The 15,138-nt window shown below is 42.7% G+C and overlaps 1 protein-coding gene across 3 annotated transcripts in view; it reads left to right on the top strand.

Annotated features, from left to right (window-relative positions):
- Positions 1-3,366: 3,366 nt before the first annotated feature.
- The window catches only part of FNIP2 (folliculin interacting protein 2), a 104,710-nt gene continuing 92,938 nt past the window's right edge, over positions 3,367-15,138 (top strand). For 2 of the 3 annotated variants that reach the window (XM_074866581.1, XM_074866579.1), the window contains exon 1: positions 3,367-3,733. In XM_074866581.1, coding sequence (XP_074722682.1) covers positions 3,639-3,733 — 95 coding nt within the window. In that variant the 5' untranslated portion in view covers positions 3,367-3,638. The remainder of the gene's footprint in view (positions 3,734-15,138) is intronic. The other variant, XM_074866583.1, reaches the window with a different exon arrangement.

The following is a 15,138-nucleotide window of genomic DNA, read 5'->3' as shown; positions in this document are numbered from 1 at the left end:
CAATCCCAAGCGCTCCGTTTCTGTTGGTTTCTGTCCCTGCTTGCAAAGTGGAATAGATGCTAGAATAGGTTTTAAAATTCTCTGGGGAGAGTAGTTTAGACTTACTGTGCTGAATAGTAATAATAATATATAGAGAGAATAATTCTAGACATTTCTTGATATCACATTTTACTTGGCATGTTTGAAGTGGCTATAAAAATCAGATTTTATTTATTTTACAGAACCAAAAATATTGCTGATGCATTGAACAGTGTAGCAAGACTTATCTGTATTCATGTAACATATACAGCATGCATCACCACACTAAGCAGTAAGTCATTAACGAGCATCCAGGATTAACAAACTTTTTGTTAAATTTTCAGAATTTACCTCTTCTGGCCTCTGTCTTTTTTTTGTGGTTCCTCCAAAGCCTAGTTCTGACAACAGAGGTTTAGGAGCATTTTGGACTTGTGTATTCAGGGCTGAGTGGAGTGGAAGGGAAACAGCTGTAATGGAACACAAAGTGTCATCCACGTCTAAGTGACAGGTAGGCAAAGTGTGACCTAGGAGACTTGGCTTTTAACCCAGCCTGTCCTGGCTATAAAACCTAGTTCCTACATTCTCGGGAGAGAATCTTCAGAGAGATTTATGCTCTATGAAACACAGAAATACTTATCCAAGCATTCAGCTGTTCCAGGATTTGAATGATCCTTTTTACATATTGACAACTTTCTGACAAAGTCCCATCTATTTCTACATTAAGAATCTGGCTCCTTGTCGGACTGAAGTTTCATCAATTACATTGTCTTTCTCTGCATGTAAAGAGTCTGACCCTTAGTCAGAATATTACGAATAAGGTTTTACTTCTCATATGCCACGTTTTTATTTCCTATATTTCCTAGAAGAGTGAGGACTGTAGACACACTGTCTTGCTGTAAATGGTCTTTGCTTGACAGATGGTATGGCTTTTTTCTCTACATCTGCTCATATTTTGCACTCATCGGTTAGTGAAAAATCACTGGGTCTGCTTTGCCAGGTGTTCTTTACAGCCAAACTCTGTTTGGGGTACGTACTGACTGTGAAAGTTATATTGTAGTCCTTTGCTGATTCTGCTGTGCTTTCCCCATTATTTTTTTCACAAATAACCTTCAGAACACTAGTGTATTAATGGTTTGTTATCAATTTTAGACCATAGTGACTGTCACACACATTAACAGAAAATACTGAGAACTAATTTTGCACTGAGCATCAGCCAATGTGTAGGGTGCATTTACACTGCCATTTTTGCTCAGATCAGAAGAGCATTTTTGAAGTCGGTATCCCAGTGGTCCTCAATGACTTTGTCTTGCTTCACATTTTGGAGTGGCATCTGGGCATAAGAAGTGGATCGTTTTCAGATGAAACTAAACCAGATGTTTTTCAGACACACATTCAGTGTGTTCCAACCACTGACACTCAGTCTGCTGTCAGGACCAGATTACAACTAGTCCAAAATAAAACCCTGTAAAATGCTCGTGATGTGGATGTCAGGCTCTGTAAGACCACTGGTTTAGTCTACGATTCTGCCCCCACTGGTCAGCACTACTTGCTAACACAGATGTACCACAGAGTGGCAGCCATGGTGTTTGCAACTTTAAGTTTCTCAAGACTGTTCTTTGAGAAATACAGTCCGGTGCTTATTTCTGGAGCTGGGTGACTAGATTCTCATTAGCATTGATTACTATGTCAACCATGACATCTTTAATCTTGTCCAGCCACACCCTGCTATTCACTTCCCTTTCAGTGTACTATCATCACTGTACCCTCGCTTTTCTGTCCTTCAGCTTTCGTTGAGTGGATTGACCTTTATGACTGGGGGCATTTGGTGAGGATGGTGGAAGTGAAGAATCAAAAGCGGTAAGATCATCCAGGCTGAAAGATTTATGTTGGGTATTCAGTCTCATAGATGAAGTGGTTGAGAGCCTTTAAAATGGTGATCCCTTCTGAGAACAGACCTCCAGACAGGGTCAGCCGAGCATTACAAGATTCAGTCTGGCATTACAGAGGGAGCAGCTGATCAGATTATCAGGCCAGTAGAGAGTCACCTCTTGCTTTTTATTTTAAAGAGAAAGCAGCTTCTCCAGCCACTGAACGACTGGCTCCAAAGCACCAGCATGTCCTCCACCTCTTCTGCCACTACTGGATGTTGAGTTTGCAGTCAACTATTGTAATGATCCATCACAACTATTGCAATGATCACCATTCGCTGTGTCCCATCTCCAATTTCCTGAAAAGAGCAGGACGCTATTGTGATTCTGCTTGCTACCTAGCCAGTTAAAAAGGAGCATTTGCAATTGTGTTCTCTTGGTGGGTGCATGGTGGTGTCATCCTGCTGGTAGGCAAAACCATACAAACAGCCCTTTCCCCCAAATTAAACAAACATAAAGCTCAAAGTGACCCCCAAATACTGTAGCATTATCTAATTATTTTGTGAATGAAGTAGATCAGTTAAAGAGAAATGAGTGAAAATAGGTACCATCACAGCAGAGGTACCTTCCTGCAAAAAATGTTCTTGCTTGCCTGGTCAAAGACTGAAGTCAAAGGTCAGATTCTCAAAGGGAATTGCAGTACTTCTACAATTTTACGCCTGGGGTCTCTCTGTTACAGAGACCATGACTAGAAAAAAAAAATCAGATTAAAACTTTCCCGGACAGGTGACTGGAATTTGTGTGTGGAACAAAAAATGCGCGTCCCTCGTGAGCTTCCCAAAAACCCCACAGATTTTTGTCTGGCATGAGGGAGGAGGGGAGGCTGGAGCAGCCGCGTGCCCGGTGCTTTGCTGTCAACCGGACGGGGGAATGGCCCCGTCCGACGCAGGCGGTCACTTTGTTTGCGCTTGCTCCAGCGCACGAAAACGTTGCTGTAAATCACAGGTACGTGGTTGACATGTGTGATATGCAGGGGACGCACATGTACACGTGTATGTGTGTGCACACCTACATAGAGAGAGAAACCTATTGTAAATTATACCTTATAAATATATGTATATGCGCATGCTTATTGCTACGGCTAGATAACACACGGGCGATACATGTGCACAAACACCCGTACCTGTGCGTACCCGCCGGCGCGCACAGGCCCACCCGGCCACCCCGGCGCACGCGGAGGCCCCCGCCCCTCTCTGCGCCGCCCCCCGCCGCCGTCACCCGCTGCCACCGCCCAGCGCGGGGCAGGGCCCTTGGTCCTTTCAGCCTGCCCCGGCGCCTTACCACGTGCTGGGGGCGGGGCAGGGAGCGCCGCGCAGCCAATGGGGAGCGCCGGAGGGGCGCGGCGCGTTCGCGTCCCCGTCGCGCCGTGCCGCGCCGTGCCGTGCCCCGTCCGGCGGGCAGCGGGCGGGCGGGCAGCTGTCAGCGCCGCCGGGCGGGCGGGCTCGCTCGGCCCCTCGGTCAGGTGACGGGCGGCCGCCGGGAGCGGCGCGGCTGAGCGGGCCGGAGCTCCCCTCCCCTCGCCTCGCCTCGCCTCGCCTCCCCTCCCCTCGCCTCGCCTCCGCGCAATGCTGGGCGGCTCCGCGGCGGCGGGGATGCTGCCGCGGCCGCCGCCGCTCGCCGCCCGTTGAGCCGCTGCGAGAGGCGCGGTGGGGCCGCCGCCGTGCGGGGCGGCGGCGGGGGCAGGGCGGCAGCATGGCCCCTACCCTGCTCCAGAAGCTCTTCAACAAAAGGGGCGGCGGCGCGGCGGCCCCCCACGGCCGGGCTCCCGGGGAGGGGCCCGCCTTCAGGTGAGCGGCCAGGGCAGGGCGGGTCCGGGCTCGCCGGAGCCGGCTCCACAGGGGCCCCGGGGGCCGCCGCGGGGGCGGGGGCGGCCAGGCTGCCGGGGAGGGGCCGGCGGGGAGCGCGACCGGCGCTGCCCGCGGCCGCCTGCTGAGGGGCCGCGGCGCAGGTGTGAGCCGCAGCCCCCGCGGGATCCCCCACCGCGAAGTTTCCGCAGGGGCCGGGAGGAGCAGCCCGCGGGGAGGGGTCACCCCTGGGGGGGACACACAGACACACCGCCGCGCCGGGGTGGCTCTTCTGCCGCCTTTCCCTCTCGGTGGATCTCTCAGCCATTTTATATCCAAATTGGCGGTGGCACGGCAGGGAGCCGCGGGCCCCTCCCCGCCCGGCCCCTCGGCAGCACAGGGGGAGAGGCGCCAGGCCTTCTCATTCCCTGCACTTGTATGGGATTGCTGCGATAACTCGTGTTCAGGTCTCATCAGCACTGGGAAATCAAAAAAATAGCTTAATTGTTGTGACCTAAATACACGTGTATAGTCTGGTGACCCACTGAGCATCAGGTACCTTTCACTACTTTCTCAGCTTGTGGTATTGCAAACCCTTAAAGGTGAGGTTTAGTAGCTATTGCTACTTTAGGGCCCGAATATGTAATCTTCATATAATATGGAATTATTACTGTTTTCTAAACCCTCGGGGACAGCATTTTGCTCAGGCTGGTGGTTTAGAGCTTTGTTACTTTCAGCATCTGTTCCGCTCACAAGACCAAACTGGCCCTGGTGAGCACAGTGACTATCACATGTGTGTCTGGTAAGCTCTGTGTCTTTTTTTTTTTGGTTCGGCATGACTAGTCCTGTGATCAGGTAGTATACAGTATTGAATTGGAATCTGGGCTTTCAATGAAGAAACTTAGTGGTAAAGGAGCGGGGTAGAAGATACCTTGATGCACAAAGTGCTATAGTGCCAAGTATGAAAGATCACAATCATGGAGCCATTGAGCTTTCAAAGATGGTCTATGTGGGCCATGGCCATATGTGTGCCCAAAGTTGCAAGATCATGGTGAAAAATGGAGCAACATCAAAATGGCATTAGGGTATTTGGGTTACAAGCTGATTCCATTGAAAGTGGTAGGACGTAGTACTGGCTTTGGATTCATACCAGAGAACGGGGCTGGTGAATTTAAGGAGGCTGTAAAGTCTATATGCTGTATTTGCTGGTTATTTTTTGTAGCACTTATTTAAAAGAAAACAAGTACGTTTTCCCATTTAAACTGCGTGACAATTCCCAATTCTGTTATTTTGCCGTGTACTTAAAATCTTATCAAGTACTCTGTATCACAGAACAATGCTGTTAGTTCTATTTTTAAGGTTAATGGATTTGTTGAGGATCTCCATGAAGACAGATTGCTTGCACAGTAGTGTGTCCCTCATTAAAATCAGTAAGATTGCTCCATCTGGAGTATTTTGTGAGGTTAGAGGTTGTATGTGTGTTGTTCTTACTATTCCTTAGGTAAGTTATTCCACACTCGGTTTTCAGTTTGAATAACATTTAAGTGATATAACACTTCAAACAAAAACTGTTATCACTAAAATACTATTGTAGGTACCCATCACTTTTTATCCCCTATTTTCCCCCTTTCCCTTGCTATCTGATTAGGTTTTTGGCAAACTTAAGGTTAATAAAGTTATTTGAAGCATTTTGTGGGTTTTTTTCCCTGTTAATATTGCTTTAAGCTTCTTCCTTATGACTTCTAAGTGTGCTGTGATGCTTTTTCTTTCTTTCTAGTCATCTGTTGATACCTGCAGGAGCATACTTACTGGGTCTTTGAAGCTCTGCTACCATGTTTTTAGTAGACTTTCTGTTGAACAGTAATCTCTGTTTGAATGGAGAGATGTGATTGGACCCAAGTAAAAGGGAAGACTTAATCCTCTGGTAGCTTCTGTATTAAGCATATGCTGCTGGTCACCCTTAGAGTCAAAGCGGCAGGATCATTTTCTGCTCTAATTGCAAGCCTATATTTTTAGGATTTGTTAGTTTTATTCCCTCTTCATGTTTTGGTTAGTAAGGTCCCTCCACATTCGGTATGTTTTGCTGTGTATAGCTCTTAAGTGGCCCTGTAAGACCAGTAACAATCAGTATCCTTGGACTTTGAATTGTTATGGAAGTCTTGAAAGCCTAAGTGTATTCACGCACCCTCTTTACCCAGAACAATAGCAGAATCACCAAAAATCTCCTCAAATTAATTTGACAACTTTTTCAAGTACAGTGTAAGGAAGCTTTGCATTTTCTAGTCTTCCCGGGAACACCAGGAGAGGCTCTATTGCAGAGGGCTGTCAACCAGGCTTGAGGTTTACCTGTAACAAGTACTGCGTGTGCTTGTTCTGTTTCCCTCGCTCCTTTACGGGAGCTAAATCTTGACCTAATGTTGGTGTTGCTTCCTCTCTTTGGCTCTGAAGAAAACAGCAAGTTACAAGGTCTGTGCTGCTTACCAGGATGAGCTGGCACAGCTTCAAAGAGAGAGACACGGTGCCTGTAGCTGAGCCACAGGAAATAGTTTCTTGGGTGCATGAGCATTAACATCTTAATTTGGATCAGGAGTGCCCTTTTAAAGAAAACCCCTCAATTGTCTCCACTTACAGCACTTTGGCTCATATAGCCAAGTGGCTTTGGTGCGTAAATGGGATTCCTGTTGGAATGAATGAAATTAGAATGTGTGTTCCAACCACTAATGGGCATTCAGTCCCTGGGACCAGGCTACAGCTGGTCAAAAGTAAAACCCCAGGACACGTACAGTGTGGGTGTCAGGTCCTTAGCATGAATTAATTCATTCAGTGGATCTTAGGCCTCTTGGACTGCACTACATGTTCATGTAAACACAACCCTTACTTGCTCGGTGAGGAGAAAGTAAACATGAGGTGTAGATGTTAATATAGAGCTATTAGGATGGTAGGACTTCCTGCTGGTCTGTGCCTCCCTTCAAAATAATAGAAGCATGAAGTGGTAGAAGGATAGTAGTTAGAATTCTAGAATATCTTAGTTCTTTTTTTAAAAAGAGAAATTATAAACCAGCTGGAGAACAGATGGGTATTAGTGACATGATATTGTATTTGTTCTAAGCAGTTTTGTACACAGATCTTCAGCTTCTGGTTTCTGTTACTACCGCTTTTTGCTTCCCTTAACTAAAAATATCTGTATATGTGTTTGTGTATGTATGTGTATAATGCGTACATAAAAATATATGTGTATCTACACACACACATACCCTTTAACAGAGACATTTGAGTGACCGAGGTTCACTATATTTCTTTTTAGTCTCTAGCGGTCTGGGGAAATCCTAATTACTTTGTGTGTGAGAAATGTGTATTTATGTGGCTAAATTCCCCTGATATTTCTTATTTCCTTATCAGATGTTACTTCCTTTGTAAGATTGATTTAGAGTAGTTTGTACAGGTTTTTGGAGTGCTACCAGGGTCATGTGCTCAGTAGAATGATAGCTATTACTGCAAGACCAAAGCATCCTATTCCCCATGAATTTTAAAGATTGAGTATTTTATAAGCACGTGTCTCAAGACTAGACTGTCTCAAGTGCTAAGCATATATTTGAGTAAGGTGTTGGGGATGGCTCTGAGAACATGGATATGGCTTGCAGATATATCGTTTGTGCTTAAATTTATAGCAGTTCCTCTATAATTGTGTTTATCTGATTCTAGAATGAGATTTCACATCAGTGCTTTTCTGTACTTTTGAATGTCAAGGATTGATGTTACACTTAAACTGAGGGCTAAGTTTTCACACTAATTTCTGGTTTTGATAGTTTTGGGGTTTTTTAATGAAGTACCTATATCCAGAGATGGAAGAACAAAAAGCAGTGCCTTGGAGTTTGTGGAAGACTCTGCTTTTACTGCTGAATATGTAGTTTCTGAATTGCAACCTCTGATGAAATTTCTTTGATATTGGTATGTTTATTGAAGGAATGTTGTAAAACAGGGAATAACTTCATTTTATGTAGATTCTATTAAAGAGGTTGTGTTATTTCAGCTGTGTCTGAAACTTGCAAATGGGCTGTTTTCAGCTTTAAGTATCAGCTGCTCCTTCTGGTGTCTGTAATGGAGCGGATGTCATGTTGTAACTGCAGGATATCTATCTGGTAACAGTTTGTTAGCTTTGGTATATGAGATCATTTGTTTGGCAGCTGATACTAGTAATTCCTTTGGTCATAGCACTGAAATGCTTGGTGAGATCCTACTCGCTAAGCATTATTTCACAGCATTTATTACCAGCCTGGCAGTGTTCCACCTTCTGAAAAAGGAAAGCAGGCAGTAGTGAGCTTTGAGTCTGCTTGCATGTCAGTTTATTATATCTTTGTTAAAATGAAACACTCCTCAGTAAATTCTTGTAGCTTAATTGGGTTTCTCTTGAGCTTCTTGCAGCTTTGTAGACATCTACACAGCAATAACGCTACTGAGCACCCACGTACATCTTCATACATGGAAGTATTATTAAACATCTGGCTACAAACCCTTCAAAAAGCATTTGAAAGAGAATCACTATTTTATATGCAGTAGAAAGGGTGATGCAGCCCAGGGCCAGATCTGAGCATGGAGACAGGGAAGGTTCAACAGCAAGTCTAAGCCACATACCTCTTCACTGACAGCTGAAGGTGAGCCTTAAGCTGCAGTATTGTGCCTCTGCACTGGCATTGGCCATTCCTCAGTAATGAGAGCTAAAGAGTAAGTTCTGCAGAAAGAGATTTATTACAATCTCACTCAAGAAAACAGCTCAGAGGGGAGGGGATTGAAAGTATGGTCTTTTGACGTGGAAACCATGCTTTCAGCTTGAGGCTGTTTTGAAGGAAAACAAACCGACCTCAAGTCCTCTGGATTTTGAGCTTTGCAAGAACCAAGGCTGTTCTTCTTAAGTTGTTTAGATTTCCCCTCCCCTAAACACACTTGTGTCACTGAACAACCTCCTGGTTTCCTCTAGCTTTGCTCTGACAATAACTTTCATCCTCTCTTAAAGTTGCAAAAAGACACCCCCTTCTTTTTTCTTCTTTCTTTTTTGCCACAGGTGGCTAAAAAACTGTGTGGAAATGCTACTGATGTTTGGAGAGGAATGGATGTACCTTGGTTATTTAATTCCATGAAAAGATGCATTCTTGCCTGACTGATCAAATTGGCTTTGCCAGTGGGTTATCTTATTTCTGATTTACAAGTAACTTATCTATGTGGCAAAACCAGCTAGTAGTTTATTTCCTACACACCTGATTCTTGAATTGATGCACAGATGGATAGCAGGTTCTTGATTCCTTATTCTTAGGGTACTTTTGCTGTTTACATGTCCAAAACTGAGTAGGTGAGTACTCTGCCACATACTATGCTCAGCAGAACGTGATTTGGGGAATAGCAACAGAAAGCCTTGGAGCTACCTTCCCTTGCTGGTGCACAGCTTAAAGCAGAATACACTACAATCTAAAGCAATGATGCTAATACTGGTAGGGGAATACTTGTCTGTTGATGTGAGTGAGAAAATAGAGCTGCTTGGGGCTGAAAAATGTGGTCATTCATTCATAAAAGCTGAATTTGTAGAGAAACTTTTTAACAGCTGATGCAGAGCTTTACTGGCAGTAGAGCCTGGCTTCATGTAATTGAGTAATCTTTCTTATGTAAACTTAGTTGAAGTAGCAGAATAGCTTTATTAAAACCTGAGATGAAAGGAAAATGGAAGAGGTTTGACAAAAATTTTGTAATCATTAGTCATCATGTCATCCCACTTTGACATTTTGTTATGTAGGTGTTCCAGTGCATGGTAGTGACCTTTAGCTGAGCTTTGGTCTGAACAGTGAATAACAGCAGACCGAAAGCCTGGAGAGAGTAGATGTGATAAAATAGCTGGACTCAGAGGGGCCAGAAAATTGAGTAGTTGTTTTCATAAAAGCAATTTATTTCTTGTTCTGGCATTTCAGTAATATTCAAGCTGCTGAGGACTTCTTTTGCAAAGAGAATTCTTTGGACTAACACTGACTTCGTGTGCCACAAACCTTGATGACATAGCTGTTCCTTTAGGTATTCCTTCTGACACTAACAGTCATACGCTTTCATTGTAGATGAAATCTTGAAATTACTTTGCACCTTAGTGATATTTGGGATGGCTTCTGAAGAGAAGACTGAGTTTTAGAGCCACGTGTTGGATGTTATATTTGTCAACAGTTGTCTCTACTAAGTACGCCCTTGATTAAGAGCATGCTGTCTTGCATGCTGCTTAGACAAAATGTTGTAAGAAGAACGTTCTTATGCTATCCTAATTATCAGTATTTGCTATGTAAGGGTTTCCACGGGTACACTTGTTAGGCAAAAGGTGAGGAATACAATTCTGTAAGATGGTGGTTAACAGGCTTGCTAGAGAGAATAAGCGAGAAAAGGAGGACTTTGAATTGAGTGAAGACAGCAAATGTGTCTGTCTCCACCTTTGCCTTCACTTCCTGCGATAGTGTTCAGATTACTACTGATCTGACTGACAGGCATGGACGTGGTTGTTCACCTTTACCTGTTGTGAATCAACTCCTCTGTGTGTGCTCTGCTTCCACTTCTTAATCTTCAGACCCAGGTTCTTTGTTCTTTCTCCTCACCTTAACAGTGCTTGCTGCCTTTCTTGCCTCACTCCATTTGCCCTATTTTATGCGTTTGTCACTCAGATACCTTAGCAATGTCATGTTTTTATATACAAGATTGAGGTCACAAAACAAGCTCCCTCGCAGAGTGCAAGGCAAAGCATTCTTGAGGCACCGAGAAGACTACCTTAGGAGTTTCAGTAATAGTGCTTGTGCCTTCCCCACTACAATTAGGGCAAGTATGGGAGCTTTTACATGACCAACAGCCAAAATATCTGTTTTGTGAGTCAGCATGCTTCCTGGATATTGGTGAGATTCTTAGAATTGTACTGATAAATGGGCATGAGGTCTTTACATCACACTTGCTGCTGTTAAAACTGACTCATGATTTTCCTTCCATAGACTGCGCTGAAGTGAAACTTCAACTGCGTGTGATGTAATTACTGAATCGGTATGGAGCTTTCTCTGCAGCATGTTTTCACCTCAATGCAATACACTTCAACTTTTCTCCTCCAAGGTGCTCAGTGGAGTTTCACACATGCTAATGAAATCAGCTGTATTAAGTAAACAATCTGACAATATTTACTTTTCTAATAGAGGTGCTAATAAGCTGAATTTGGTATTAACACTTTCAAATTAGAAATCTGAACACTTTAGTACTTTAATATTTTGTAATGAAGTCAGGAAGTTTCTTACAATGAGAGCTCTTAGCTTTTATTGTCATTAATTTTACTGACTTTTAGGAAAGAAAACAGTGGCTTTAATGAACTCAGTGGTATGGATTTCTCTGCGGTCTTTGCACTGAATTCTGAATCCAGATATCTGACACCTTGAACTGCACAACTTTTGAGGCTGGGTGTATGAATGTACAGCTTCAGGGGTACAGAAAATCTGAGCAGTGTATGTTAGATTATGTTTTTGAAGGAATCCCCAGAGAGAGTGATCTACAAACTGTTGAATAGATAGTTCTAAGCAGGTTATTCTTAAATTCTTATTCTTTCACTGAACATGGATCTTTTTGCACAATTTAATGTTGTAATGTTAAAAGTGCTCTGTGGTCTGGAAAAGACAGTTATGGAATTTTTTTAAAATCTACAACTCAAAGGAATTGGCTAATGTTCAGACAAATTTTTGTGTCTGTCTTCTGTTTTCCTGTGTAGGTACATGAGCTTGTCCAGCTATTGCTGATCAGTTGAGTGCTTGTCTCTGTCATCTTTCCTTGCCTTTCCTTTCATGTTCCCACAAAATGACCTTCTAAATTCTTCGCCTTTAACACTCTGCTCTCTAACTTGCTCTCTAAAACGCCTTGTGCTTTTTAAGACAAATCCTACTGTAGGAAAGATCATGGGCCTTTTGTTTCTAAAGTCCTGGATTGTTTAACATGACAGGGTTAAACAAGCTGGACAGAGACCTGTTAATCTGCTGGCAAGGAAAGTTAGTAACCTCTGGTGCAGGCACAAGGAAGAAGCAAATTAGGTGCAGAAATCACTTTGCCCAGCTGCACAGCAGTGGGGCTAGTCCATGTGTATTAAGGCTCAGGTCTTGGCAAATGGCTGCAGTGGTACAAGATGCTGTTGCATTTTCCCATGCTGTGTTGAAATTGATTATTGACTGGACATTTGTCACTTCTATAGTAGTGTTGATAGAATAGAGAGTGTTGGAGTCTTCCTGGGTCATGTCTGTGTAAAGGTCAGTGATATAACCATCTCTTGCAGTAGTTTGTGTTAAGCTGCCAGACTTCATGCAGAAATGGTTATGGAGGGCTCATGTGTTCTAGTCCTCAGCTGTGTTGAGAAGATTGGAATAAAGAGCTGGGAATTGTAACTACTTCAGTTCACTTGGCAGACAACTGTAGTGACATGCATCTGAGCTCTTACTCGATCTTGGCTTTTAGCCTGGAGGAAGGCTGCTCTCACATGGTATCCAGTTCAAACAGCTTCAGGAGTACCAACCTCTGCCTTACCAACTGTTAAGAGAGTTTCTGAATCACATCAAGTTAAAGAGTTGGAAAAATTAACCCTCTCTGATTATAAAGATATTTATGACACCTGGCTGCGGATATACAGCGCTTACTAAGCTCTAAAACAATTTCACGTATGATTCTAAGTTCTGGAGTGGGTGAGTAACACCTGATGACTTCAGTATTTGGGAGACCCAAGGGTATAAGTCAGTCATCCACTGTGGACTAGATCAGAGTACAGTTTATTTCAGAAACAATTCGGATACTAAAGTTCTTGTGTTAAGAAGTTCTTGTGTGCAGTCTTACAGACAGGAGTATGTTTGGGAATGCTTTTGAATGGAACTAGTAAAATAATGCATATTTGAAAACCAGCTTTTTCTGTTTGTCACTTTATGGTAGCACTTGGTAACTGTAAAATGCCTGTGTATAGCTGAACTGGATAATGGGTCTAGGGGTAGGTATGCAATGGAGAGGAAAATGAGAAAAGAACACTGTATTTTGTAGTGGACATGGGTTTTTGAAACAATCAGTCAATTCAATGAACCTGTGTACACATTGATACTCCATCTGCCTGATTTCTTTGTTTTTACTTAAAAAACCACCTGGGTAGAATGTCAGAGATGACTTGAACCTCTGAATTAAACTTTGTTTACTGCTTAAAGAAATAATTGTGTATTTGTATTGAATGTGGTGTTGGCATGTGAACTAGAAATCTGATTGAAGCAGTGGCTTTTCGTTTGCATTACTGAAGCGCTAAAAGTTGGCTAGAGTATAGACTTCATTAGAGTTGGATCCTTGGGCCCTGTTTTGACTAGAAAAGAAAGTGAGAGTTTTGTTTGTTTGTTTTTTAGTGAAGTTGTCCTGAATCTGTAATTGTTAAGGCAGCTCCTAGTGAGTCTACTCTAGTAGACTTCATCTCGGGAGAAAGTCAGATCCATTATAAAGGACTTTCTTATGCAGTGTTTTACTGGGGGACACTGAGGGAGCTTGACCAATTCTTACCTTCTCATGAGGAGAAAGGTTTCTAATTTGTCTAAATAGATAATTGCTGCATAAGCTCACCGACTGAAACTTTAATTTGTTTCTACATTGAATCTTCAATGTGTGAAGCATTTTCCTATTGCATGACGTGGTTGCAACTGGCTTTTTTTCTTTGATTTTTGTCCGGATATTTCATGACTGACAGACTGCTACTTGGCAGCCAAATCTTAGCATGTTACTGGGTGTGGTCAACTGTAATTATGTATAAACCTGGCTGTATAAACTTTAAAGTCTAATACAATACCAGTATTTTTGAGAAAATGTTTAGGATCCTATGTGAGTAGTTAGAGCGGTTGGTCTGCTTTAAGGAGGAGGCTATTTCATAACATAATGACTATTTATACATTCAAAGTCCTACGCAATTGGTAGTAAACAGAATGTAACTCTTGCATAGTGTATTGCAGCAAGGTTACGTTTGCCCATGCCAGTCAGCTGCAGGACTGTGGTTTGTTTAGTTGGTTTTGTGTGTAGTCTTTTTCATTGAGAAGGTATGATGGTATGAGTGATTTAATTACCCTGATCCTCTGTACAGGGTCCTAAGACATGGCTCCTCCTTCCCTTTCTAGTGAGACTTGAAAATAAATGTATGTAAGGCTTCAAGTTCGGTGCTGGTTACTGGAAAGCTACCTTCCATGCTGTCTACAAGAGAGGGTTAAGCAAAGTGTTTTGGATGGAACAGACAAATTATTATAACAACAACAAGAGGAGCAAAACATTTTTGGCTATAACAAGTGAAAAATGCTGGAGCTGACGTTATATCCGTCCATGTTATCACTTCAATCTAAGACAGGATTTCCTGGCATTCATCTAGACAGAGGCAATGGACTTTGCTGTTCATGCTATAGCAACTTTTGGGTGATCAAGCATGGCTTCTCGTGTATGTGTCCTTTCCAATATCCTTGCCAGTTGGATAAATCAGTAAATTTTCATAAATATTCAACATACTTAGTTTCTCTTCATTCTTTTCCTGATTACTGCAGACTTAACTTTTCAGTTACAATCTCTATTTCAAAAGAATCAAAGACAGTCTTGCTCTTAAAACAGTTTAACATAACCATTTACAAAGGGCTCACCAATATTATGTTAGCTGATCAAGAAGACTTTTGTCTGCTTCAACTCTCAGCACTGCTAGAGTACCACATCTGATACCTTTGATTTTCATATATTATGAATTTGGGAGGATGCACCTAGAACCAGGTAACTTTTAATTATTTTTTTTAGTGAAATCATACTGTTGAATATGCACTTTTGGATTAGTTGAAACTGACCTCTTCTGAAAGAATTTCCCTTGGAAGAAGGGTGTGGAGTCCCTAGGTAGCACTTGCCTCTGGCCCCAGAGCGTTCTGTTGTGTGGTGGGAGTGTGTGTTCAGCACTAGGACAAGGAGGGGATTTGCAGTGCTTTCTGCACCCCTGGAGAGAGTACCCTAAACTTAATTTGACTGTAAAGTTTGAGAGAGAATTCCACATCCTCTGAAGTTTACAAAGCCTTCTTTTGAACATAGCCTTTTCATAGCAGGAGTGGAGGAAATTTGTAAAGAAATTATTTCTCTTAATATGCAGGTGTTTTTAGTTACTTTGAATGAAGGTGTTTGTGTGTGTTTTAGCAAAAGGAGTATTTCTCAGCTAAGTAGAAAAAAATCAGGAGGGGGGATGTTGAACATCAAACGTTGTTCGTATCTCTGTCAGTTTAATATGTATTTACTTGTGTCAAATTATATTGTTTCTTAGTCATGTTTTTTTATTTTCATCTTCTAAAACTACTCCTTTGAACAGAGGCTTGAAAGCTGCATACAGACATTTTCTTATT

The sequence above is a fragment of the Strix uralensis genome, chromosome 4 (assembly GCF_047716275.1).
Source record: "Strix uralensis isolate ZFMK-TIS-50842 chromosome 4, bStrUra1, whole genome shotgun sequence".
Taxonomy (NCBI): domain Eukaryota; kingdom Metazoa; phylum Chordata; class Aves; order Strigiformes; family Strigidae; genus Strix; species Strix uralensis.
Note: the sequence above shows the minus strand (reverse complement) of the source record. Positions and strands in the feature narration are given on the sequence as shown.